Source organism: Drosophila montana, unplaced genomic scaffold (assembly GCF_035044405.1).
Source record: "Drosophila montana isolate Dmon_TW-CO22-7 unplaced genomic scaffold, ASM3504440v1 contig_1083_1, whole genome shotgun sequence".
NCBI classification, from domain to species: domain Eukaryota; kingdom Metazoa; phylum Arthropoda; class Insecta; order Diptera; family Drosophilidae; genus Drosophila; species Drosophila montana.
This window is the reverse complement of record NW_026996074.1, coordinates 1,124,832-1,150,577: the sequence shown is the minus strand read 5'-3', so window position 1 is coordinate 1,150,577 and position 25,746 is coordinate 1,124,832. Positions and strand designations below refer to the sequence as shown.

General features: G+C 36.8%; 4 protein-coding genes and 1 long non-coding RNA gene across 7 annotated transcripts in view; 2 read left to right on the top strand and 3 right to left on the bottom strand.

Moving 5' to 3' along the window:
- LOC135432311 (uncharacterized) overlaps nt 1-10,729 on the bottom strand; it is a 68,214-nt gene extending 57,485 nt beyond the window's left edge. For both annotated transcript variants that reach the window (XM_064687993.1, XM_064688074.1), the window contains exons 1-2: nt 10,668-10,729; nt 8,862-9,443 (exon numbers count right to left, since the gene is read on the bottom strand). In XM_064687993.1, the coding sequence (XP_064544063.1) occupies nt 8,862-9,134 (273 nt within the window). In that variant the 5' untranslated portion in view covers nt 9,135-9,443; nt 10,668-10,729. The remainder of the gene's footprint in view (nt 1-8,861; nt 9,444-10,667) is intronic.
- Nucleotides 10,730-14,152: 3,423 nt separating this feature from the next.
- Nucleotides 14,153-15,455, top strand: LOC135437230 (uncharacterized). Its single transcript, XR_010437657.1, has 2 exons — nt 14,153-14,367; nt 14,481-15,455. It is a non-coding gene; the product is annotated as an uncharacterized LOC135437230 (long non-coding RNA).
- LOC135436916 (chymotrypsin-2) lies at nt 14,922-16,054 on the bottom strand. Its single transcript, XM_064694725.1, has 3 exons — nt 15,882-16,054; nt 15,452-15,814; nt 14,922-15,382 (listed from the first exon to the last, which is right to left on the bottom strand). The coding sequence occupies exons 1-3, from the start codon at nt 16,011-16,013 to the stop codon at nt 15,080-15,082; spliced, it is 798 nt and encodes a 265-aa protein (XP_064550795.1). The 5' UTR covers nt 16,014-16,054; the 3' UTR covers nt 14,922-15,079.
- A 999-nt stretch (nt 16,055-17,053) lies between these two features.
- Nucleotides 17,054-20,045, bottom strand: Aduk (Another Drosophila Unc-51-like kinase). 2 transcript variants are annotated; one of them, XM_064694304.1, is made up of 7 exons: nt 19,703-20,045; nt 19,485-19,633; nt 19,148-19,372; nt 18,360-19,093; nt 17,729-17,913; nt 17,587-17,673; nt 17,054-17,211 (listed from the first exon to the last, which is right to left on the bottom strand). In XM_064694304.1, the coding sequence occupies exons 1-7, from the start codon at nt 19,787-19,789 to the stop codon at nt 17,098-17,100; spliced, it is 1,581 nt and encodes a 526-aa protein (XP_064550374.1). In that variant the 5' UTR covers nt 19,790-20,045; the 3' UTR covers nt 17,054-17,097. The 2 variants fall into 2 exon arrangements, with proteins under 2 accessions (XP_064550374.1, XP_064550451.1); XM_064694381.1 differs by having other exon boundaries at nt 17,054-17,183; nt 19,703-20,042.
- Nucleotides 19,987-22,532, top strand: pasi2 (Protein). The gene is made up of 7 exons (XM_064694842.1): nt 19,987-20,097; nt 20,336-20,480; nt 20,559-20,697; nt 20,761-20,890; nt 20,963-21,057; nt 21,284-21,520; nt 21,586-22,532. The coding sequence occupies exons 2-7, from the start codon at nt 20,410-20,412 to the stop codon at nt 21,685-21,687; spliced, it is 774 nt and encodes a 257-aa protein (XP_064550912.1). The 5' UTR covers nt 19,987-20,097; nt 20,336-20,409; the 3' UTR covers nt 21,688-22,532.
- The last annotated feature ends 3,214 nt before the right edge of the window (nt 22,533-25,746 follow it).

Here is a 25,746-nt window from a genome sequence, read left to right as displayed (position 1 = left end):
GTGCCGCGCAATTGACCGAAAACAGTGTGAAATGTGACAATGGATGAAACATGGCTCCATCATTTCACGCCAGAGTCCAATCGACAGTCAGCCGAGTGGACTGCACGTGATGAACCGACTCCAAGGCGTGAAAAGACGCAAGGTTATGGCATCAGTATTTTGGGATGCGCATGATATAATTTTCATGGACTATCTTAAAAAAAGAAAAAAACGATCAACAGTGATTATTATGCAGCGTTATTGGAGCGTTTGACGGAAGAAATCACGAAAAAATTTCGCGATCATCAAAAATCAAATTTTATAAAAAAAACGAGAAAGAAGTGCTATCTTCGGCACACCGAAGATTTAATACCCTTGCAGACCCAACCTTTTCAAAATGCTTATAGTGCTTTGCCCGTATCTAAGAAGCACAGGGAAAATAGTTAATGCCGAGTATGGTTAAGATATCATGAAAAACAAAACAGGTTTCCGTACAACAATTTAATTTTCGACCGATCGTTCCTATGGCAGCTATATGATATAGTAGCCCGATGTGAATAAGATTTTGCATAAGTGGAGGGCGCATAGTAAAACTAATAAATGCCGAGTTTGGTCAAGATATCTTGAAAAACAAAACAAAATTCCATACAACAGCATAATTTTCGACCGATCGTTCCTATGGCAGCTATATGATATAGTTGTCCGATCTTAATAGGATTTTGCATATATATGGGGAGCGTAGTAAAACTAATAAATACCGAGTTTGGTCAAGATATCTTGAAACACATAAAAATTTTCCATACAAAAACTTAATTTTCGACCGATCTTTCCTATGGCAGCTATATGATATAGTTGTCCGATCTTAATAGGATTTTGCATATATATGGGGAGCGTAGTAAAACTAATAAGTACCGAGTTTGGTCAAGATATCTTGAAAAACATAAAAATTTTCCATACAAAAACTTAATTTTCGACCGATTGTTCCTATGGCAGCTATATGATATAGTTGCCCGATCTGAATAGAATTTTGCATATATATGGGGAGCTTAGTAAAACTAATAAGTACCGAGTTTGGTCAAGATATCTTGAAAAACATAACAATTTTCTATACAAAAACTTAATTTTCGACCGACCGTTCCTATGGCAGCTATATGATATAGTTGTCCGATCTTAATAGGATTTTGCATATATATGGGGAACGTAGTAAAACTAATAAATACCAAGTTTAGTAAAGATAACTTTATAAACAAAAATGTGTTTTCATACAAGAACCTACTTTTCGACCGATCGTTCCTATGGCAGCTATATGATATAGTGGTCCGATCCAGCTGGTTTTGACATATGAGCTGCGTGCAACAGAAAGAGGGACTTCTGCAAAGTTTCATAAAGATAGCTTTAAAACTGAGAGACTAGTTCGCATAGAAACAGACAGACGGACAGACGGACATGGCTATATCAACTCGGCTGTTGATACTGATCAAGAATATATATACTTTATGGGGTCGGAGATGTCTCCTTCTATGCGTTACACATTTCACGACAAAATTATAATACCCTCTGCAAGGGTATAAAAAAGAATTTTCAATGTTAGCCTACGAACTTTTCTGCCGAAGTGTTATAATATACGAGAACCTGCATATAATTTAAACGCTTGCTTAAATATCGATACTTAACTACTATAGAAACGGGGGCAGATATCGAGATAAAAAATTATTTTTGCTTACGATAAAATACCATAAAATGTCATCTGATAGATTTAATTGCGATAAGGGTTTGCTGAGAGATGGCTAATAACAAGGTATTATCCCTTTCCCCCTCATGCCTAGAGCATTCGCGCATTTCATATATCATACTGCAGAATTTTAAGCTGATGGTTTTTGGCTTCATTAGCGCATGTGGGAATGCGTTGCTTGAAATAGAAGAAAAATAATATTAATTACAAGCCCCCACGTTGCCTCTGTTCCCTCCACTTCTATTACTCACTCGCGCTACATTTTGCTGACACGAGGTCAAGAGTTATTCGCACACTGTGGATTTTTTTTCAACCCTCTACTTTGTTTTCTTTTTGTATTTGTTTACGTGCTTGAGCCGCCATGAAACAGGCTTAAACAATGGCGCCATTGTTTGTCCAGTGACCCCACTAGGATATAACGTATACATATATGTATGTATATGTGCCCGTTATTGTACTCATGGGAGGGAAAGATTGATGGACCGTGTGCCCTCCAGTTAATTATTGAAAATTGTAAATTATGCAAACATTGCTCTGTTGATGGCAAAAATAAATTCTATCCGCCATCTTGCTGTTCATGTTAAATATAAATGTGAATCATAAAAAAATAAGAGTGTTCTTTTTGGAAGATAGGAGATAGAAAAAACCCTAAGACCGCTGAGTTACCCTTAGAAAAATTCTGGCACACACGCACGACGCTTAATTCGCATATTATGCTTCAGTTATTCTTTTACGAGCCCAACACAACGAGAAATGCGTTCGCGATTAGCTTCGGTGCTTATAGTCCAATCTTTATGAAATTCCTGGCATAAATATGAATTCAAATTTGTATATACCAAATCGAGCACGTCTTGCATTAAGAAAGGTTTTGAAATTTTGAGAGAAACTGTGTGTGTCAGATGGGGGGAGATGGGGATCACAACTATACGAGAGCCTACATTCAAAATTTGATATATTAGATCTTATACTTTTTTAAATTTTCAAGATCGACGAATAAACAGAAGTTTGTACGGACGGGCTGAGAATATATATATATACTTTATGTGTTCAAAATTACTTCCTTCTGGCGGTTACATAACTTTGCAGAAAAACATAATACCCTTTTTACCCATTTTCAATAGGTTCAGAGGCAAGGTCATCGTTGGGCCCAGCAGATGGCGCCAACCATCCAACACCAACTAACATAAAACTTATCAAAAGCTTTCCCACAATAACACAATGACTGCCGACCAACCGCAATGCCGCATCAGGTCCAGCTGTCAGTACTACAACAACGTCAACAGCAAAAGCAACAACGACCGAAACAACTCCCAGAAACTCTTCAACTTTATTATCAGCGATAGGAGGATGGGTGCTGTTAATAAATAAACAAACGTTTACGGCCTTGCCCGTCAAATTTGTCTCAAAATTTTAGATATAACTTTCTCACCCAACTAAAGTCCATCGGAATTCCGTGCATGTATCTACTTTGATAATTTTACGTTACTAGCTCAGTCAGTTCCTAGGTCAGTCAGTCAGTCAGTCAGGACAAACAGTTTAATATATATAGATATGAAAATAAGGTTATAGTCCATTGAATGGCCATGTTATTCTTGCCTTAAGAATCTTAAAGATGAAAAATAAACTCTCGAAAAATCAATTTTCCACAAATTTATCGCAGTTGCTTGTGGAATTTCCAAAGCCTCCATCTAAGCGCCATCTTCATCAAGAATGGTAAGAATAGTACGGCTTGGACTGATCACTTATTGGTCATTCAAGCAGTTTTACATATAGAGATGAGAATCTACACACAATTGTTGTGTATTTATCTCTAATAATTTTTGACCATGTCAAAATCGTGTTCAAAATCGAGATCGTCATCCTGATCTGAAATATATATACTTTATATTCTCGAAGACGGTTTTTGTACAAAAACAATTAACTCTTTTTAATTAATTTCGTTAAAAAATAACTAGTTTTTAATGAGTTCATGCAAATGAAACTTAAAATAAATTGAATTAATATATTTAAAATCGCAGCTGAGTTTGTAAATGTGGAAATTAAGGCTGAGCCTTAAGCTGTGTTATTGGTTGGAGCCATAAATAAAACCACAGAATTTTTTTGTTAGTAAGGTAAGGTAACAACAGATCATTATTCAATCAGTCAGTCAGGAGAAACAGTTTTATACATAGAGATATGTAAAACAAAAGATTCGGTGTATTTTAATGTTGCAAGTTTAATTGCCCGAAATTATTTGTAATATGCACAAAATTAATTGAGAACAAAGTAATTACATTAGAATTTTAGAAACAAAAATTTCAGACATCAGTTGTCTTACTAAGATAATACTTGAACATTTTAGACTAGCATTCCTTTCAATTTATTATTTAGTAAATTAATAATAAAACACAAGCAGTGCGTCTCCTTTTGCTGCTTTGTATATTACATATATAGAAGAAATTACCCGTCCTCGCAGGGATCAAATGAATAATGTTGAAAATCCATTTGTAGCGATATGATATTTGTAATTCGTGCCAACTTCAATAATATAAAAAGCCACCACGTGTCTACACATTCACAATAGGATTTCATAATTTATTTCGTTGTTTATTGCCTGATCTTAATGAAATAAATATTGTATGACATCCAAATGAGATCCAAAATACAACAGTTCAAAACTAGACCTCTAAAAGAGATTACTCAATATACAGGATTTTTCATTGAGGCCGATGCAATGTCCTGTTGCAGCAGTAAAAATAAGAATTCCAACTTAGGCTTTAGGCTAAGATTATCTACTCATAGGAAAAGAAGACTCCGAGCAAAATAATCTGTAATGCTTGTTGTAATCATCACAGAGGACTCAGAACGGTTCAACAGTTTAAGAGATGACGTTGAATAATAACATGTTAGTCCAGTAGAAGACAAATTTATTGGCTATACAACACAGGGAAGTCGATTTCACTCAAATTTAACTAATGAATAAAGAGGGAAGATTGATCATCAAACGTCTGCTAAGGGTATAACGGCAACCACACACCAGGATACAAGTTTAATCCACGAAGGGCAAACAGCAAGAATTTTTATAGTACAAATTCGATTCTGCCTTAGTGAATAGAATATTGTGGCGACCAGACACATGAGACATACTCAAGAATAGATCGTACCAGAGATATCAGAAGGGTCTTTGTCGTGTACGGATCGTCAAACTGCTTAGACCATCGGTTGAAACCTAAAACAATTCTGGTATTATTGGCCACGGTCGTAACATTATCAGGATCATTACCCTCATTACCAGTACTGTACTCGAGACAATATCGAGGGAAGGTCATTGATTAATAGATTAAAAGAGTAGCGGGCCAAGGTGAAGGCCCTTAGGGGACGGCAGAAGTCATAGGAAAAAATTTAGGAATTTCTGAAAAGAACCTTTGGAGTTCTGTTTCTCGAAAGCCCACTCACCTTCAGGGCGACGCTGTCGCCTCCCCTCAGGCCCTCCGCCTGATAGCTCAATTGCACTAAATATGTAGACCACACCCAAAGCAAAATTCTAAACTAATCACTAACTGAAGAAACACAAATGGCGTATAAGGCAACAACATCCTTAAGGCCGTTTAATAAATAAAATGTAAAAACAAAAAAAAAAGGAATTTTGCTATCCGTCTTCTTAGGGGCTCGAAACCGAAGCATTTTCCTCAGGCTGAGTCAATCCATTGCTGTTGACAAACCCATGAAAAAAATAAATAATTTAATTATGTGTGTTATTAAAATAAAATGACAAACAAATAAATCCGACGCTCAGGCACAATAATATGACAATCTCACTAGGTCCTTGGCTATTTGTAAGATTTTCGGATGAATTGATATGGCGGTTAGACTGTTTTTAGCTGTTACTAGACTGTGGACGAGTATTACGTAGTCGGTTGTACGAAAGTAGATTCTTACTCATTTATTAATTACCATTAACACCATCAACCCATTTTTTATGTACAAAATGTTAATTATTTGAAATGGAAGGGGTTTTCTTTGAAGAAGTTGAAATTTGGGAATATGGCTACTCCTAGAGAGTGTCGGGCAAGGCAATTTACGGATATCAGCCCCGGACGTGCAGCTTAAATATTTAATGATTACTAAATCAGGCAAGCAAGCAGTCTGATTCGTATGTCGCAAGGACTGACTGTGCAGCATAGTGCGATTCGCTAAGTGTCAGACACCCTGGAGGGTTGGGGAGGCCCAATGTGTGCGTATGCGTAAATTCGACGAACGCCCACACACATGCACCCTGCGGCATTCGTACATGGAATAATATGCTTCTCCAGAAGACCGCAAACGTTGCACAACTGATTTGCATAAACTATAAGTGTTTAAAAGTAGCCTATGCTATGTGTAAGCTGCAGGGCTTTCAACTAATTGCCTATCTATAATAAGTAATACAAACAAATTTATCACGATAAACACATTGTACCCGTCCTAGATAGATTGATAAATTGAACTTCAACAATGGTCGGAATTCTATCCCAAAGTAGGATTAAACAAAGCCATAGTCGATAACTAATCTAGGTTAATAACAATTCATTAAAGGACCTACTTTTTATTATACCCTGAATCCATTAAAAATGGGTAAACAGGGTATATTGTATTTGTGCAAATGAATGTAACAGGTAGAAGGAAGCATCTCCGACCCCAGTATGTATATATATCTTGATCAGCATCAATAGCCGAGTCGATCTAGCCATGTCCGTCTGTCTGTCCGTCCGTATGTATGAACGCAAGGATCTCAGAACCTATAAGAACTAGAGACTTGTAATTTTAGCTATAGGTCCTCCTAGTCCCCGCGCAGATCGAGTTTGTTTCCGATATTCGATAACTTACCCCGTTTCCAAGTAATCGATAAAAATCGAGACCGAAATCCTGTTTTTTGAGCAATTTCGGCAAATAATATGAGCTAGAGTCACCAAACTTGACATGTAGCTTCTAGAATAGTATATATATATCAATTATCTTTTATTTTATACCCATCGCCACCTCCCCGCTACCACCTAAAAGCTATAAATCAAGTTAATTATCCAACTTGTATTGCCCATCAATTTAAGCCACAATTTATATGCAATTAAATTTTTGAGAATACACAATCATTCTTTTTTCTGTTCTACAATAAGATGTACTGTCGAAAATTTCATTAAGATCGGTTAAGAAACACAAAAGTTATGTGCGCACGTGTTAGCAGCATATTTGCTGCGCAAATTCCAAGAATTTTTGTATACATGGACACACACACACATTCATGCGCGTCTGCTTTGAATTCTATCAACAGCATTGCAATTGCGATTGTATTGTTTTCTTTGCTGATATTTTAATTCGTTTGTTTTTTCTCATTAAAACCCAATTAATGGTGTGGCTCTTGCGAGTTCGAACGCTGCCAAGGGAACTGTTTTTTTTTTTTTCATTTTTCTTTATTACTACTAAAGCAAACGAGCGCGTAGCGCGATCTGCATTTGGTGTTGGAAGAAGATGGTTCAGGTTATCCCCTAGTCGGGAGCTCCCGACTAGAACCTCTTACTTGTTTCTTTATCAAAAGACGCTTCTTAAAATATGTACCTCAAAAATTAAATGAAATCTGGCTCAATTTTTTAAGGTGTGAGATGTGATGTTCCCTTTTAAATGCAACTATAGTTGTAAAGAAAATACACTGTACTATATTATTGTCATTATTATATTACTAGCGGATACAACCCGACCTTGCCCGTGGCACGTATGTTATAAAACAAATGTTCTCAAAAAGCTTTGAAAATGATTTTGATCGGACGGTTAACAAACAACTTTCATACAAAGGTTTTCCGCCAATTTACCATTGTTACGGGTGGAATTTCCCAAATCGCTGAAACCGGTATTCCTTATATTCTTAAAAATAAGTTAAAAATAAGTTTCAAGCAAATCGAGAAAAAATAAAGCTTCACCCAAAAAATTTTTTAATCGCATTTCTACCGAAGAAGTTTGAATTCTGCGAAAAGTGAGAAACACGTCTCAAATAAATTTTCATATACATATATCTTTGGAAATGAATTTGAACGCGAAACGTCACCCACCAATTTCCTCAATTTCCACCAAGGAGGAACGGATTTTTGAAAAGGTTGAAACACCCCTAAATTGATTTAAACAAAGATCTTTGAAAATAAGTTTGAGGCCGATCGGATGGTAAACAAAAAAGTTACATACAAACGTTTTCTGTCAATTTACCAATGTTACGGGTGGAATTTCCCAAATCGCTGAAACCCGTATTCATTATATTCTTATAAAGAGCTTTCAAAATAAGTTTCAAGCAAATCGGGAAAAAAAAAAACTTCGCCCAAAAAATCTTTAAGTCGCATTCCCCCGAAGAAGTTTGAATTCTGCGAAAAGTGTGAAATACGTCTCAAATAATTTTTCTTATAGACCTCTGGAAATGGATTTGAGTGCGAAACTTCCCCCACCAAATCTTTGACCTACATTTCCACCAAGGAGGAATGGATTTTCCTAAAAGTGTGAAACACCCCTCAAATGAATTTGAACAAAGATCTTTGAAAATAAGTTTGAGGCCGATTGGATGGTAAACCAAAAAAGTTACATACAAACGTTTTTCGCGATTTTTCCACACTTGCGAGTGGAATTTCCCGAAACCCCGTCTTAACGTGCACCTACATCACATAAGGTAACTACAGTGAAAATTTCAGCTTCCCAGCTGTTACGGTTTGGGCCGGCGTTGATCACCAATCAGTCAGTCAGTCAGTCAGTCAGTACAAACAGTTTTATATATAGAGATAAAATGTTCAGGGCATATGCGTATATATCATCCAAATGCGTTTAAATATACCCCCTTCGATTAAAATCGATTTGGTAATTCTGTTTTCTGGTATTTGTGCATACATCATATCATTAAGGAGCTAGTCAACAAATGTATGTATCTTCTAGACAAAGTATATTTCATTTTTTGGATAGCGTTACCCCATCCAATTCCAATAGCTTAATGTGATGATTCGTTTCGCACAGTTTATCCTGAGATAGGCTTTGGAAGTGCGTATCGTTGAAAAAATGCATAGCAATTTAGATATATATGTTGAGAAACCAGTAAATGTTATACATACCGTGTACAATTTACTCTGTGTATAATTTAGTATTAGCCAGTGATAATTCTACTTACCACACAGAACTTTTCACTCTTCTTGGGGCATTCCTTGAGATAGAGATGCGCAATCTCCTTGGAATAGTTCGTGCAGGGAGTTATCGAGCCCACGCCCTCGTTGTACTGACCGCACATGTGGCACTTGAGGCCTTCGACATTCCCAAGGCTGATGCTGCAAAACAAAATGGCGCCCAACAGCAGCACCGCCCATGGAGGTCCAGAAACTGCCGAAACAGCTGCCCGACCGGCCTTGGAGTACTCTTTGGATGACACGACCTTCTCCGTTGGCATTGCTTTTCAGTTAGCGTGCAAAATGTTCGTATGATACCTAACCTTTGACGCGGCCAGCAGATGAACACAGCAAACACTTCCACTCACATATATTGCAAATGTGCTATTTACGCTCACTTGATTGCTTTTTATTTACTTTTATTTCCTTTAGTCGTTCTTTTCGGGTTCTTTTCGTTCTTAGCTTTTATCTGGTCTTTAGTTATTTTTTGCGGTTATTTAATTTTAATTTGTTATCTTATATTTATTTTTTTTTCTTTATGTTTTTGTTGTTTCTGGCAGATGATTCTAGAGGTCAAAATGTTTGTTAACCTTTATGTAAAAAGGATCAAAAAGGTATTGTATTAATAGCAAATATTAATTACACAAATCAACCTAATTACATCGTAGACATTAATTTTAAATTTTTATCCTATAGATTTGTAACTAGTGTACTGTAATTATTGCAAAAAATATTTTAATAAATATTTTACAAATAAATATTGGCTTACATAATACCATATTAAAGCGCTTGTCTAAAATTCGAAATCTTTTCTTCCAATTGTTTCGTATAAATGGAAAATAATGGAAATAACATTTCTAGATAGTGTATAAAGTTCATAGACCCATATATTTTTCATTGCACCTCCTTTGACATGCTCTAAGGTCACAAATGTTCTATGAAACAAACAAAGTATATAAACACCTTATAAAGGTGCTTATATGCCAGCGTCTTTTATTCTGCAGTTCTATTAAATCGAAACGATTACGGTATCTGGGCTCGAAAACAACAAAGTCAAATAATTTAATCTATTAATGTACACCTAATTTCAATTTATATTATTAAATCAATGCTTAGTTCGTATTGGGCTGCTGGCAAAATGGAAAGCAGTTCGAAAAAGTTGAACACTTTAGGTCACATGCTACAATCTGCCAGATGCTGCGGCATTCGTGACCACGTCGCAAACATTTAGGCCGCGTTCAAAAAGAAATTTTCCAAAAAATTGTTTTCTAATCGCTTTTGCTTTTACTGAACGTTGTTTGAACTATTCTCTGCACACGTGTGATGGCCTTGAATATACTGCTTAAACACAGAGCTTTAAGTATTTACGCTAAATTGAGCTCGATTTGACAGAATTTTGTATACCGACTTTATGTGCGTTTTGTTGCATACTTTTAGGCCTTTCGTCAATTCGACTAATGCAAAAGTGGGCCAGTTGGTGTAATTTAGTGCTCCTCTTGCACAGAAGTGGCAACGCTTTCAATTGCAGCCAGTTAATTTGCTGAAGAATAGCGCTCCTACTGCTGCTACTCATACAGCCAATTGACAAATTATTTTTAATTAAACGGACTAGTACACGCCCTGCTTTTTAATGCCATGAAGGGCGACGGTTGGCCTTTCTTATTATAAGCACCACATTATCGACCACCAAAATAAGCGAAATCTTAAATAATTGATTTTGCTGCACTGTCTTTCACAGTCCTAAATCAAAGTTTGGTTAAGCAGTGTAAACACTTGCATGTGCCTCACTCAGCAAAGACACAGCTGAAACCTACTTTGAATATTTGTTAAAAGCTGCTTCGTCCGCTTAACACGTGCGTCGCGTTTGAACAGAATTCGTCGACTGCAGCAACAAAATGTTCGTCGAACATTCTGCGCATCGGACATTCGAGTAGTCGTGTAATTCGGCATAAGCTGTCTAATTCGGTTGTTTACTGGTTTGATGGTGCGATTATTTAGTGGTTCGGTTCGGAGTCTGAATATTTGGAGGCTAAAAATTATTTATCGTGCTAACTAAACCTGCGTTAAAACTACAAAACGTACCTCTCTACCTTTTACTTGATAAATGTTATAGGACCTACTACTATATGCTAATTCTTAGAATTAATAAAGGTAATTTTCTAAGATCAAAAACTAATTTTAAAACATTATGCATTTTTATAATTTGAAACCAACATTTTAATTGCTTAAGGATCGTTCCACTAAATTTGTCAGCTCCGCTAACAAAATTAGCTAACATTGTTTTTGCTTAGATCGAATGAGTAAAATAATCAAGAAATAAACCTTGCCTTGCCTTTAACGTTGTTTCTAACACTGCAAGCAGTATGCATATTGGGTACATGTACAAATGTTAAAGAGGTGTTAATTAACATACGAATTTTGGCTTCTTTCCAACATGTCGCATGCTGTTCGTCGAACATAGCTGACCATAAATTTCTGTTGGCATGGTTAATACAATTGCCATAAAAGCATATTTTCCGTTCACCATAGGGTGCCGGTCTTCGCTTACAGTTTGACGTCAATGGCGTTTGCGAGTAAGTTTCAAGCATTAGTAAGTTAGATTTTAAAGTCTACGGACTTCAAAAATTAAACATGTAAGCATCAAAATTTAATTTTATTTGAGGAATAATTGTTAAGACAAGGTTGCAATTAAAAAAAATATTTAAATATTTGTAGTTCGGTTCACAGTTTTAAAGAACGTTAAGGTTCGCTTTGTGAACATGGTTGTTCGTGTTCGTGCACCTAGGCATTGGTTTGGACCTTGGCTTTTCGAATTTTGTATTGAGAAAATTGCCAAATTTCGTTTTAAGCTTAACGACCATTAACATTTTTATTAAAAAGCGACCGTTTCGATTTTTCACTTCCCTAAATGGCGTACGCAAAAGATCACTATGTGAACAAGTGCTATGTACATGCTATCTAAACATGCACACCAAAAGTGTTAAATACAGAGAATTTTTTTCTGTTTAAGTTTGCCACGTGCACTACACACACTCTTGACATACATACGTAAGTGTGTACTTATATCGAAAAAACCAAACTGAGTGACTATTTAATAGTATTTTTAAAGATAATCTTTGCTTATACTATATATGTAGGAACATACATATGCCTTTATGAAGTGCGTATGACAGTATTTATACTTATATACATACTACATACTACTAAAAATTTTAGATATTTCCTTTCCACTAAGTACACGCCCGTGGAAAATTGAAATCTCCCCGTTCCATCTTGAACTCCACTTCTATTTTTATATATTTATTTTATCTATTATCTATTTTATATATTTAAAGTACATCGAATTAAGAACCAAATGTTGGAATTAGAGGTTTCCGCCCTTGTTAGACTTGTGGTAAGTGTCTTGAGGCCGAATAAAAAACTTGCGTTTGCAGACCCCCATTTTCGATCCAATAGCGGTGAACTTTGCGAAGGCGTGTCAAATAAGTTCTGAAAAAGGTCTTTGACAATGAGTTTGAAACCGATAATAATTCAAAAAGTTAAGTTAATTTTTTTCACCGGATTTCCACCAATACGGATGGAATTTTCTAAATCGCGAAAACACGTATTCATTAAGTTTACATGTAGAGCTTTCAAAATAAGTTTGATGCAAACCGTGCAAAACTTAAAGCTTTACCAAAAAATCTTTTAATTGCACTTTTTACCGAGGTAGAGAAATGATTTTTCCTTGGAAATTAATTGGAGCACGAGACGTCACCCACCCATCAAATCTTTGACCTCCATTTCCACCAAGGAGGAATGGATTTGATTGAATTTAAACAAAGATCTTTAAAAATAAGCTTGAGGCCGATCGTATGGTAAATTAAAAAGTTTCATACGAACGTTTTTCGCGAATTTTCGGAATTTCCCGAAACCCCGTCTTAACGTGCACCTTCATCACATAAGGTAACTACTCTTACGGTATGGGCTGTGCGTTGATCACAGATCAGTTAGTCAGTTTGGACGCACAGTTTAATATTTACCAGCAACACTATAACTATGTGAGAATAGTGCAGCTCGAAAATGCCGAGTTTGTTGAAATACATATCTTAGTACTGTTCTACGAATGTTAATAATTTTTTTCGTAAATGAAGTGGGCATAGTAAAACCTTTAAATGCCAAGTTCTGTTAAGTATCTTCTGGTATGTATCTTGATACACAAAAAACTTATCCAGACAAGTACTTAATTTTCGACCGAAAATGGCAGCTATATAATATAACGTTCCAATGTATATAAGATTTTGTATATATGTAGGGAGCATAGTGTAACTTATTAGCGCCAAGTTTGGTCAATATATGTATTAAAAAAAAAAATGGTCCGTACAATAACTTAATTATCGACCGTTCGTTCCTATGTCAGCTATTGGAATATTGCCTTATATCGCCCACAATTAAATAATAAGTCTTTTCGGTTTTAGATTCATTAGATTTTAGATTTTAGATTTTAGATTTTATACTTGTTTTATATTTATTACTACAATAGAAGTACCAAGGCTAAAGTGTCAAAATGACATTTTAACCTTGTCCCTTCTCTTTGCTCTATAAAACTACTTGGTCACTGTAGCTTTTGTATGAATGAGTGTTTATGAGTGTATATTTCAGTGCTGTTAAATCAGTGTAACTCATTATTTACAACACAGTGCTCTAAAACCAATTTCACTCATTATTTCAACAGCAGCTATATAGATTTGGTCCAATGTTAATAGGATTTTGTTTATATATGAAGAGCAAAGTGAAAATAATAAATTCTTGACTAATCGAGTATTTCATACAAGAGCCTACCTTTCCACCGATTGTTCCTATGACAGCTATATGATATAGTAGCCCGATCCAGCCGGTTCCTACATATGTACTAAGTGCAAAATTACATAACTATATCGACTCGACTGTTGATACTGACCAAGAATATATATAATTTATGAGGTCGGAGATCACTCCTTCTATGCGTTACACATTTTGAGACCCTTTGCAAGGGTATAAAATCACAGTTACGAACGCCGGGGTATATTGCAACAAATCTGATCTGTTCGTACCACACAAAGAAAAGAAGCATCGATTACATCAACTGACGTTTCGCACAAATTCACATTTAGTTGATTTTTAAAAAAATACCCAATAAAGTAAATATACCAAATCTGTGTATACTATACGAAAAGACAAGTATCAAATTTGGTGACTAGCTCAGCTTAGAAATATTTGCAAAAATCCGTATTTCGATATCGAATTTTATCGATTGCTTGAAAACGGGGCGAGCTATCGATGAGCACACACATGTGTGTGTCTGTGTGTAGAGGTCGAAAATCAGAAATCCCAAAATCTTGTTAAATTTGCATCGGACAGGCAGCCAGGCACCAACAGGCTCACAAGCGCATAAATTCATAATACTCGTCCTTCAAAAGGGAAGGTATTTGAGAAAAATTAAATTTGTGGGCATTTTTGCTTGTGCGGCTACATGCCCACACAAACATTTAAACGGTACATAGACAAATTGAAAGAGCACTGAGAGTGGGTGCGAGATAAAAAGATAAAAATACAGCCATGCCATTCTAATACACAAATCTATTGTACTTCTTACTCTCTTGCTGTAGGAGCATGCGGGCATGTCTCGAACCCGAACAAAAACGAAGGCGACTTTGGACTAGCCGCACTGAAAACGCTTGTCCCCAGCATTTGTACTGGTTGTCCTAGATGTTTCCCTCTATTATACTCTTTTACCACTAACCATACAATATATATGTACATATAGGAATAATGGGTCGCAAATTCAGCTCTTGTGTGAGCAAAATTATTGTTTTTCAAAATATATTGACAAGTTTCGGCATTTGGCCTATGTTTTACTGTGCTATTTACGAGATTTTCGTATATTTTTTTTGTAGGCTAGTATATTTCATTTTCGGCATGCCAGAAGTTAAAAGTAAATTCCAATTGCATTTTTTTTTTATCGAAGATTAAGTACAAAATCGTCCATTAAGTGTAGGGATCATTTTTCTCAGTGCGGTTGGAACGAACGATTAAAGATGACTTCAAAGTTTAAGGTTTTTAACACTTTGATTTATTAAGCACTACAGCCATCGATAAGCACATGGCGATAGCGACTTTTAACTACGGGATTAGCACACGAGGCGAGGGTACAAAGAGGAAGACTGATAAATGATTTGCGAGGCTCATTGGGTTTTTATTTGAGAGCCTAAGCCAATATTATTTGGCTCTTTTGGATCCAATCGACATAGTTGGCGACCTTGCAGTAAACACCAGGATAAGGTGCCACTGTGCAAGGCTTGATACTCCAGGATACAATTCCCACCTGCTGGCCGTCGTACAAAAGGGGGCCGCCAGAATCGCCACTGCATTGTCCCTTTCCACCCTCATCGACGCCACCGCAAATGTGGTAGCGGGGATCTGTGGATCCTTGGTGACGCGCCACGCACTCCTCGTCAGAATATACTTTCAGCTGCACCTGCTGCAAGGTAGTCTGTATACTTCCGCCAGTCTAGACGATAAGACAAAATGTTTGTTCACCTTTTTGACTACTGGAATTCGAAAAATAAAAAACTCCTACCGCATTCAGGCCCCAACCAACAAGTGTCCCCTCACCGCCGGACTCCAACTGGGGCGTAGCAAAGTTAAGCGCTGGCAGCTGCACAGGGGCAACGGTCTTGTAGTCAAACTTAAAAGGTTCCGCCACCTGGAGCAGGGAAATATCATTGGCATAGTTGTTGCTTGGGTTGTAAAGCTCGTGCTGAATGATCCGCTTGACAGCCACCACGTTGGGTCCGCTTGCGCCGATATTGGTCACACCGTACTGTACTGAGATTTGCCCGGCGTTGCGTCCATCGGTGCAATGTGCCGCTGTCAGCACAAATTGATTGGAAACTATGGAGCCGCCGCAGGAATGAGAACCACTGGCACCGCGCAACGAAATCTGGGCAGCCAGCACATTATAATCGTATATGATATAAATGTATACACTTATCAGTCGTCGAGCTCACCACAAACGGATATTTCTCCACCGTGGCATCCGTGCCATTGACCACCCGACCCATCGGAGGAGCAGCGTAGACGCTGGCATTAACGATTGCCAGCAACAGGAGTGCGAATATGTTTAGTCTCGACGAAAGCATATTGTTGAGTAAACGGTATCTCGAGTAGACTCCAGTTGCACGGCGCTTCGAGTAGCGCCTTTTATAGGCACGACCCATTTGAGTTGGCACTGGCGATAGGCCGAATATTTATGGCCAGCGATAGGTGGGTAATAAATATAAAAGAGCCAGATTCACCTGGCCTCTCAGACTGGGTTTTATTCCAAGATTAGGATGCATATTGGGTTTTCTAAACGTTTCATTCCCAATGTTTATAAAGTATATAGAAACTATCTTTGGCAAAAAAGATGACCTATCCACCACGTATCGAACAGCAGAGTCTCGTTGATTTTATTATATACTAGCAGGTATTCCCCTGCCTTGCCCGGGGCATATTTTGTGCTTCAAATTTTAGATATAAAATTTTCACCCATATCACGCCCATAGAGCATTTAAAACTTGATCTCTTGAAATCTAGTATGCCGAAACATAAACTTACGGTCGTTAAACCATTGACCATCTTTTTCCATCCAAAAGCAGTGGATTTTGCGACAAAGATCTTTCAAAATAAGTTTGAATCCGATTCGATGGTAAACAAAAAAGTTGCAATGCTTTCACCAATTTACCACAATTGCGGGTGGGAATCGCTTTAACACGCATTCATAAATTATGTAGCGCTTCGAAAATTAGTTTGATAAAAATCAGACAAGACTAAAAACTCCGAAAAAATCTTTAAATCGCATTTTACAACCTTCAAAAAGTTTGAAACATGTCTCTAAACATTTTCTATAAAGATAGTTGGAAATATGTTTTAACGCAAAACGTCACCCACCACACTTTTGACCCCCAATTATACAAAGGAGGAATGGAATTTCCGAAAAGAATGAAACCTTCCTCAAATAAATTCGAACAAAGATCTTCGAAAATGAGCTTCGGTAGTAAGCTAATAAGTTTCAAATAAACGTTTTTTTCTACCTCTTACAGTCTGGACTGGGCGTTAATCACCAAAATGTCAGACAGTCAGTCAGGACAAACAGTTCTATATATATATTCGCTATATACAGAATGAATCAAGTCAAAAATAAGTTTATCAATATTTGTGTAAATATTTAATGTAAATCTTTGACTAAACCATTTTTATTAAGGTAATCACAATGCAGAAAAACAAGTAAACGTGTGGCTTGATGTCCCAGAGAAAACTTGGCAATATTGCTGGAATGTGAAACGGTGCAGATAGTGCCTAAAATAATTTGATTTATACTATACATTCTAGTGACAAATAATTTATAATAACTCTAGTTATAAGCAGGGTACAACGTTCTTTTTCAGTTAACTAAAAAATTCATCCCTGCTTTTAACCATAGAATATAGTAAATATATATGAAGAACTAACAGATTTTAGCAAACGCTCTTTGTTTCGGAAAATGTAAGTCAAACAGAACCCATAACTGAAGCAACTATTATCTAGTCCAGATCTAGATACATTTGTAGCTATGCTCTATATAATACGTAATTAAACTACTTTACTAAGCGATCCTAGCATGAATCTACAAAAATACTCCAACATATGCGCACCAGCGCCATCAAATTTCTACTGTATACTGCAGCTGCGTACCGTGAACATCTTTTGTTCCTCTTCATCCAAGTTTTTGGCGCTCAAAATACTTTTAATGCTCTCGGCCTCTTTGATCCAGAACTCCAGCTGAAATGATAAGTACATTCTACATACGTTATACGTAAACAATCCTGCAACTCACTTGTTGCAGTAGCAGATTTCGTCGCTCGCCCCTTGGCTCGTTGTTCACAAATGGTACCAGAATGCCCAAAGCAGAGGTATACGACTCCAAGGCGGCGTTCAGCTTGCGCTCGTATAGATACAGCTCGCCCTGCCGCCCAATTTCCAGGCCTGTCTTCATAGCAGGACTCGAGCTCGATAGAGTAACTAAAAGACATTCAATATTAATATAAGATATTTACAATTTGTAAAGGTAGTTATTAAATAAACATAATCATACATGAATTATTTTGACCGATAATGAGCAACAATATATAAGCATAATGTAACAATAATATATATACTAAAATGAAGTCTCCGTATTAATTAAACATTAATGAAAGTCATCGACCTTTGCTGAAATAATTAAAAAGTGTAATCTCAAAATTATGTTAAATTATTAAAATATAAGCTTTAAAAAAAATATCTTATTATTTCCGCAATATTTGTTCTTCCTATTGCAGTTAAACTTCTTTAGTTTCGTAACAAAAAAAATCGAAAGCAAGCCATTCGCCAAAATGAACAAACTTAGAGAAAACTCGTCGAATGAACTGTGTAATAGACGCATGTGATTTTCAGGTTAACTGGAACCAGAATAAAATGAAATGTCATACAAAGCTGTTTATAGCGCGCATCCGGCTCAAGCATTTCCATCATCCGCGACGTGCTTGGCTGTGCTTGATTCGTGGGTTCAGTAGTTGTAGCAGGGGTGCCTTTTTCAGATCGTTGCGATACTGGTGTCTGCTGCCGTTGTGCCAGTAGCTTGTATTCATCCTCAATGATTACATTTTTAATCTCCTCCGCACGCTTCATGTAGGCTAAAGCCCGATTGCGTAGCTCCTGCCGCCGGCTGGCATCCGATTCTTCGGTGATGAGCGGCACAAAATATTGTAATGCGCTGCAGTACAAATAGTAAGCCTCCTTATAACTTCGTTTCTCATCATGCTCCACCGCCTGAGTCACCAAGTCAATGGCCTTTTTCAGCGTACGCTCCGAGGGAAAAGTTTTGAGATCTAAGAAGGGATGTGCAAAGAAATCCGCAAAGGAGATGCGCTGCGCAGGCTCATGAGCAAGAAGACGACGCAACAAATTGTGGCATTCATTGCTGATACGCGCATTTGGTGGTAGCACAATTGGCTCGGCCTTGCGAATGCGCAGTAACAGCTCCTCAATAGTGCGCGAGCTATAGGGTGCTTTTCCGAACAGGCATTCATATAGGATTACCCCGACGCTCCAGAGATCGGCCTTGGCATCGTACTGATGGTTTCGCACAATCTCCGGTGCCATGTAGAGCGGCGAGCCTTTAAGCTGCTGATTGATTTCACCTAGTTTTAGGTGTTGCGCAAATCTATAAAACGCAAACGATTAAAGGACCACAGTCGTCATTTATTCAAATACATACCCAAAATCCGCAACCTTTAGAGAGACATTATTAGCAATGCGTGTAAGGAGTAAATTCTGTGGTTTCAGATCAAAATGTGAAACGTCGTTGGCCCGCATATACTGAACCGCAGCAGCTAATTGGCGCAGAAAATATCGACATGTTGATTCTGGGAGCGCTTTCTTGGTGCGTATGAAGGCAGATAAATTGCCAGCATTACAATATTCCAGTACAATGTAAATGTTTCTTAAGTAGACGTAGAAGAGATACAATAATATTATTTGAAAAATAATGGTAGTTGTTTTCATTATCAAGTAGAATCTGTCAAATACGCTCATCATATTTTTTTGGAACTCACTTGTCATCCCAGAAAAAGTCCTGAAGCGTCACAATGTACTTGTGCTTCAGATCTCGCAGCAGGCGAATTTCCGTTATTAAATTGTCGCGTGAGCTCTGAGACAAAGAAGACATTTCCACGTATTTGATGGCATGATAAGTGCGTTCCTTCTATGAGAATATACGAGTGAATGTGTTTAGATAATTGAGTTCGTAGAATAATTGAATTGAAGGGCTCACTTTATGGCGTGCCTTGTAGACAGATGCATAGCTGCCCACTCCAAGCTTCTCCAATATTTCATAGTCCGTTATTCGCGGCAGTGACATGTTTCCACATTTATAAGGCCATTAATTAATTAACATGAAAAGTTTAACACTATGTGTATTTAGGCATTTGCGTTAGATTTTGGAAATACCATAACAATTTATATGGCAGTCACAGCAAAGATCTACATTCAGCTGGTGCGAACGGCTGTCGATTGGTTATGGCAATCGACACACTTGATACGAAACAGTTGCGCCACCGTTCCACGGCGTACAAAGCAACGCTGTGCCAGCGAATGGGCAGCACTTTTGTGATTCAGTGTGTTTGTTGTTGATGCGTAGCAAAGCATCTAAATTTGATTTTTTTACAGGTAAATAAATGGATAGCTCAAATTAAAAACGCGGAAAACAATTATAAGTATATAATAATGCATACGACATCAAACATAATTGCTTCTGAAGGGTTAAGATTTATTAACTGAGCACGTGAAACCAACTCGTTCAAGCTGGGCTTCAGCTTGGGAATTGACACACCCAAAACAACAAATTAATCAGACACGCCCGTTAGCATCGAAAATGTGATCACAGCTAATATTATTTAATTTCCAGCTATCCGTGTGTAGTGAATGCTTGAGCATATTTCATTAGCCTGCAGCGCGTGACGTCACAAAAAAGGATTTAAAATGAATTACGGCCGTAAAACGCCCTCAACCTACCGATCGAATCCCTCGATGTACTCCCATGCCACGGGCAGGTATGCAAATTTGTTACCAGGATATATATATATTTATTGATTTATTTATATATTTCAATGAAATGTGTATCCTTACAGATCCTCTACTAACTTACATTCGAAAATGTCGCGTTCCACGCGAAGCGTACGCATACCCTGGTACCAGAGGCCACTTCTGAAGAACAATCAATACATTGACATACAGAAAGGTGCGATGCTTATAGGCCTATTTGCTGTAGTAAGTTTGTGCGATGATTCGCTTCTGCATGAAAGTGGATTGACTATTTCTTTGCCCCCGTAGTTTCTGTCACTCTTTACCATTGGCACTACCATCTTTGATATCTATTGTTATGCCATGGCTGCTCCAGGATCCACCCATTATGGCTACTATATCATATCGTACGAGTTTGTGTATGTTGGGAACAAGCACGGTATATATATGGCTTCCTATTATCATCGATTTAATTGCAGCCACTTAATCATATGTTTCGAATGTTTTCTAGTACGCAACATGCTAATAGTATTTGCTTTATTCTCGCTTATTATGGCGCTTATCAACTTTGTCACCAGCGTCTTACTGTGCGTCGCCTTGCGTAAGGTAAGCTAAATATTTAGTTGGGATTGGTTTGGCAAACATTTCACTCTCATTTCACTCATGCCTTAAAGCAAGATATACTCGGAGCACAGAAGCACTTACTGAGCAAAAGGGTAACAAAGCATCCAACATAAAAAGTTATATCTAAATTATCAATCGACAAATTAGCAGCAGACTTCCTAAACTATTTTCTTATTATTTAAAATATTAAAATGTTTTGTTTTCATAGGAGTACGAAAAAAAGGTGCTGCCCTGGCTGTGGACCTTTGCCATCTTCACCGTTTGGCGCGCTTTGGCTCTCATCTTTTTTGCCATTGTTAATGATTTGTATTTTGCCTACAATATCATAATGGTACTGCTTTGGAGCATCTTTTGTCTGGTTTCCATCTATGGCTGGGCTGTTGTATATTCGCTGTTCCTTGAACTAGTGGATCTTACAAAGCTGGAAGATCTGGCGCACTTACGTGTAAGTTACTTGTCGTTCATTGTCGTCTAATATCATAAAACTCTTGTTTAACTGTGACCTTTCAGATGGGCACCATGGCCTCGCTGCACGCATCCACAGCTAACTCTCTGGCTGGCTCGCGTCCTACAACACCCCACAGTACTGTGTCCACAATGCCAGTGGGCTAGATAATGTGTTGCTAATATTCTAAGCACAATGATACCGTCCGGTGGAATGTTACACAAGGCAACCGTTCCACATTCATCAGTTTAGTGCCTTAGATGAGTTTAAACAATGTCTAGTACATATCAAAAACGAATTGCAATTGCTAATTTTTATACATGAATGCATAGTATTTATATTTAAGTCTCATTCCGTCCATTTACATACATATATGTATATGTAATTATGTTTATTTAAACAATCTTGTTGTTTAAGAAATCTCCATCTCCATAACAATAATGAATGCAAATTAATATGTTGCAATCATACAATTTTTTAAAGCCTTTTGGATCATTTATACATTTCTCTGCCAATTTAGCCTAACGCCTGTTTTTTTTTTAAGGACAAAATTAAAAAATATGTTTTCTTTTGTTACTTGTGTAATCAAAAGGGTTTCAATTATCATCTATATGTATAAACATGTTTTTCCTGACTCACTGCATTGTGATAAATGCCTTGTCATAATAATTAAATTTTCCACAATGGGAAATGTTTGGAAAAGTTTCACTTAAAATTGAAGCAAAAATCCGACAAATAAAGGTGAGGAATATTTAGAAAATTGTTTAAGCTCAATTTTACAAGTTTGTCCCTAGTAATTACTTAGAAATCAAATTAGGTTATATCGTGAACTTTCCAGATGCATAACACTTTTTTCTAAGAATGTCTAATAAAAAATGTTTAATCTTTTATGGGGAAAAAATAACGAAACTAACACAGCGCAGCATACAACAAAATCGCAATTTAAAATAAAATATCGAATTCAAAAAGACACGCACACGAATGTGTGTGTGTGTGTGTGTGTATACTTTAATATGCCAACGTTTTTTAAAATCTGTGTTCCCTAATCAATCTTGATAACAATTCCTGGAGAGGAGCTTATTATGCCATAGAATATTCGTATACTCGCAAAATGCTAATAGCCTTAAAATTGTCTTTCAATTTTGGGCGTTGCTCCAATTGGAATTCGTTTGTATTATTTTATTTAAGGGAGATTGTATCCAAAAAATTAAATTTTTCTGTGTATACACTAAATTAGTAGCTATGTGTCGAATTTGCTGACTAGTAATTAAATGCTGCAGTATATGCTCAAATCCGGGGCATATTATGAATTATTTTAAACAAAATCATACTAAGGCGATGCTTTCTTCTGGGTGTTGCATATATTTGCGTAACCTTTATACCCTTTTATAATCGGTTCAGGGAATAAAATGGTATCTTTAAAATGTTTGGTATTAACACTTGTGGTCACACCATAAACAGAAATACCTTTTCTAAATGCTACAGTATATGCTTAAAACCGGGGCATATTACGATTTATTTTAAACAAAATCATACTACGGTGATGCTTTCTTCTGGGTGTTGCATATATTTGCGTAACCTTTATACCCTTTTATAATCGGTTCAGGGAATAAAATGGTATCTTTAAAATGTTTGGTATTAACACTTGTGGTCACACCATAAACATAAATACCTTTTCTAAATGCTACAGTATATGCTTAAAACCGGGGCATATTACGAATTATTTTAAACAAAATCATACTACGGTGATGCTTTCTTCTGGGTGTTGCATATATTTGCGTAACCTTTATACCCTTTTATAATGGGTTCAGGGGATAAAATGGTATCTTTAAAATGTTTGGTATTAACACTTGTGGTCACACCGTAAACATAAATACCTTTTCCAGCCTATCGACGGCGACTGTAAAGCCAAAGCAATCAGCTTTTGCGCATCAAAAACCAAAATAATGAAATAAAAATTGGGGCAATCGCCCGCAGCTAACCACACATGCAAACATGAGTTCCATGATCTCTATCAACTAATACCACACACCAACTGGGGTCTTTTTTATTTTTAATACAAATTCGTTTTTTTTTTGTTTTTGGTAAAAACCCAGCCAAGGAACAAAAGGTGTTAGCAGTGCTTGCTGCAACTAACTTTCGCTTGCATTTCAACGCCGATTCAATGAACACGCATACATATGTATGTAATTACGGACAGTATAAATAAATACACAAATACATATGTATGTATGTATATACAAAACATGTACATATGATTGCTTTTGTTTTACTCACTTCGCAGCGTATTGCTACGCAATTTCGCAAAACTCGCAGTTTAATATGTATGTATATTGCTCGTCGTTGTCAAGTCCTGCTATATGTGCCTATGCTGCTCTCCCTCCATTCGCCACTTGTTTATCTCTTGCAGCTGTTCATCGCTGCAACGGTACATATTACTGACTACGCGTCTCGCACCTGTCCAAGTTGAATGCCCCAAAGCAGAATCGGGAAAGAGAATATACTCAGTGCTATTACTAACATAGCGTTCAATTTCGTTGCCGACACGTTTATCAACGTTGCCATAATTTGGTTTCTCCCATCGGTCTTTTACGCAGCGCCGCATTTGCTTTGTGCTCCGATAGTAACTGCGCATTTCCATTGAGGCAGTAATGTGGTTCGCTTGTATCATGCCTGCCAGACAGGTATGATGTATAAAATGCAACGCTACTTCCACGCTGTTCAGATGTCAGACCCTGTCTCTTTGTTTGTTGTTGTTGTGCGTGGGGCGCTTCGTTCACCTCTGTAAAACACCCCCACAAGCTGTGGCATCAACAGCAAGGCACACATACATATGTACATGCATACCAGTTTATTTAGTTTTCTATGTTTCGGGTTTCAGAGTTGTGTTGTTGCTCTCATTTGCTGTTAACTGGTGGCAAGCGAGTTTTTCACCACGGCTGCTTTCTGCGCTGTTGGTGACTAATTGTTGTTATTGCTAAATTTTGACTTTGCTCAATAATACATTGTTTTGTTTTGTATCGGTGCGATCTTAAAACTGACGAAATCGAGTGCTGCGTTCCCCAACTCTCTCTCACTTCAGGCTTCGGCCTTAGCTGTTGTACTTATACATTCACATGTCCATATGTATGTATGTACATACAATACTTACAGACAACATGCGCATATGAAACAGGAAATTATTTTCGTTTTCTACAGAAAAGCTGTTGCCTGTTGTTGGTAGTCTTAAATATGTATGTACATATCTTTGTATGCACATACATATAAACTTACACACGTAGCTGTACATCCAAAACTATGCACACTAACTAAATCTACTTGGTTTATTCTTACATCCATATTAATCGAATGATATACATACATACTTATTTACTAGTTTTCAATTTTCTACTGAAAATATGATGTTTAATGTTTCCTTGTTCAAACATAAAAGCATACATATGTACATACATACATATGTCTATTGTCTGAACATCGATGCGTGTGTGCGTAAAATTGAAGTACATATATCTGTACAGAGATATATATATACATGTCTATTAATATACATATGTATATACATACATACATATGAATGTATGTATATGACGTATAAAAACATTTACATATGTATGCATGCGCAGATACATTTGTCTTATTATTTATGTAGTTTTAATTTTATTTTAAATTATTCTTCCGATTACCGTTAAACAAAAAACGAATCTTGGATTAAGGCTACATAAATACATTCATATACAAAGGTATATGTATGTACATATATGTACATACAAACGCCAAAAACGAAAAACAAATTACAGCCATCAAAATGTTAACCTGTCTAGAGAAATTCACCACTCCTTCGCAACGGGTACAATATTACATGAGAGCTCGTAATAAAAAAGAGCAAAACTAGACACGAATTGTGTGTTATTTCCTGCTAAAAACTTCGTATATATGTATGTGTATGTATAAACACACATAAGTATTTTATTAAATAAGTAGATATTGAATTAAAAATCATACATATTTAATAAAAGTGCGCAGTTTGCATTGATGACGCAGCAACAAAAACACAATGGCAATGCCAACAACATGACAATAACAGCAACTGCTCTCAATAGCTCTCACCCTTACTCTCTCACACAGTTTACGTGGGGCTACAACATGGCGTCGTCGGAATTGTGTCGCCGCTGACTTTTAATTTTTAAATAACAATAAGTTGAATGTGAATAAATATGAACTTATAA

Excerpts from the sequence above, each read along its gene's own strand:
- pasi2 (XM_064694842.1), top strand. The coding sequence starts at position 20,410 with ATGAATTACGGCCGTAAAACGCCCTCAACCTACCGATCGAATCCCTCG. Across the intron at positions 20,698-20,760 it reads TTATAGGCCTATTTGCTGTA|TTTCTGTCACTCTTTACCAT; the intron begins GTAAGTTTGTGC and ends TTGCCCCCGTAG. Across the intron at positions 20,891-20,962 it reads GTATGTTGGGAACAAGCACG|TACGCAACATGCTAATAGTA; the intron begins GTATATATATGG and ends AATGTTTTCTAG.
- Aduk (XM_064694304.1), bottom strand. The coding sequence starts at position 19,789 with ATGTCACTGCCGCGAATAACGGACTATGAAATATTGGAGAAGCTTGGA. Across the intron at positions 19,373-19,484 it reads GACTTTTTCTGGGATGACAA|AAACATTTACATTGTACTGG; the intron begins GTGAGTTCCAAA and ends CGTCTACTTAAG. Across the intron at positions 17,674-17,728 it reads GAAATCTGCTACTGCAACAA|CTGGAGTTCTGGATCAAAGA; the intron begins GTGAGTTGCAGG and ends TTATCATTTCAG.
- LOC135436916 (XM_064694725.1), bottom strand. The coding sequence starts at position 16,013 with ATGCTTTCGTCGAGACTAAACATATTCGCACTCCTGTTGCTGGCAATC. Across the intron at positions 15,815-15,881 it reads TGGAGAAATATCCGTTTGTG|ATTTCGTTGCGCGGTGCCAG; the intron begins GTGAGCTCGACG and ends CTGGCTGCCCAG. Across the intron at positions 15,383-15,451 it reads TTGGTTGGGGCCTGAATGCG|ACTGGCGGAAGTATACAGAC; the intron begins GTAGGAGTTTTT and ends CTTATCGTCTAG.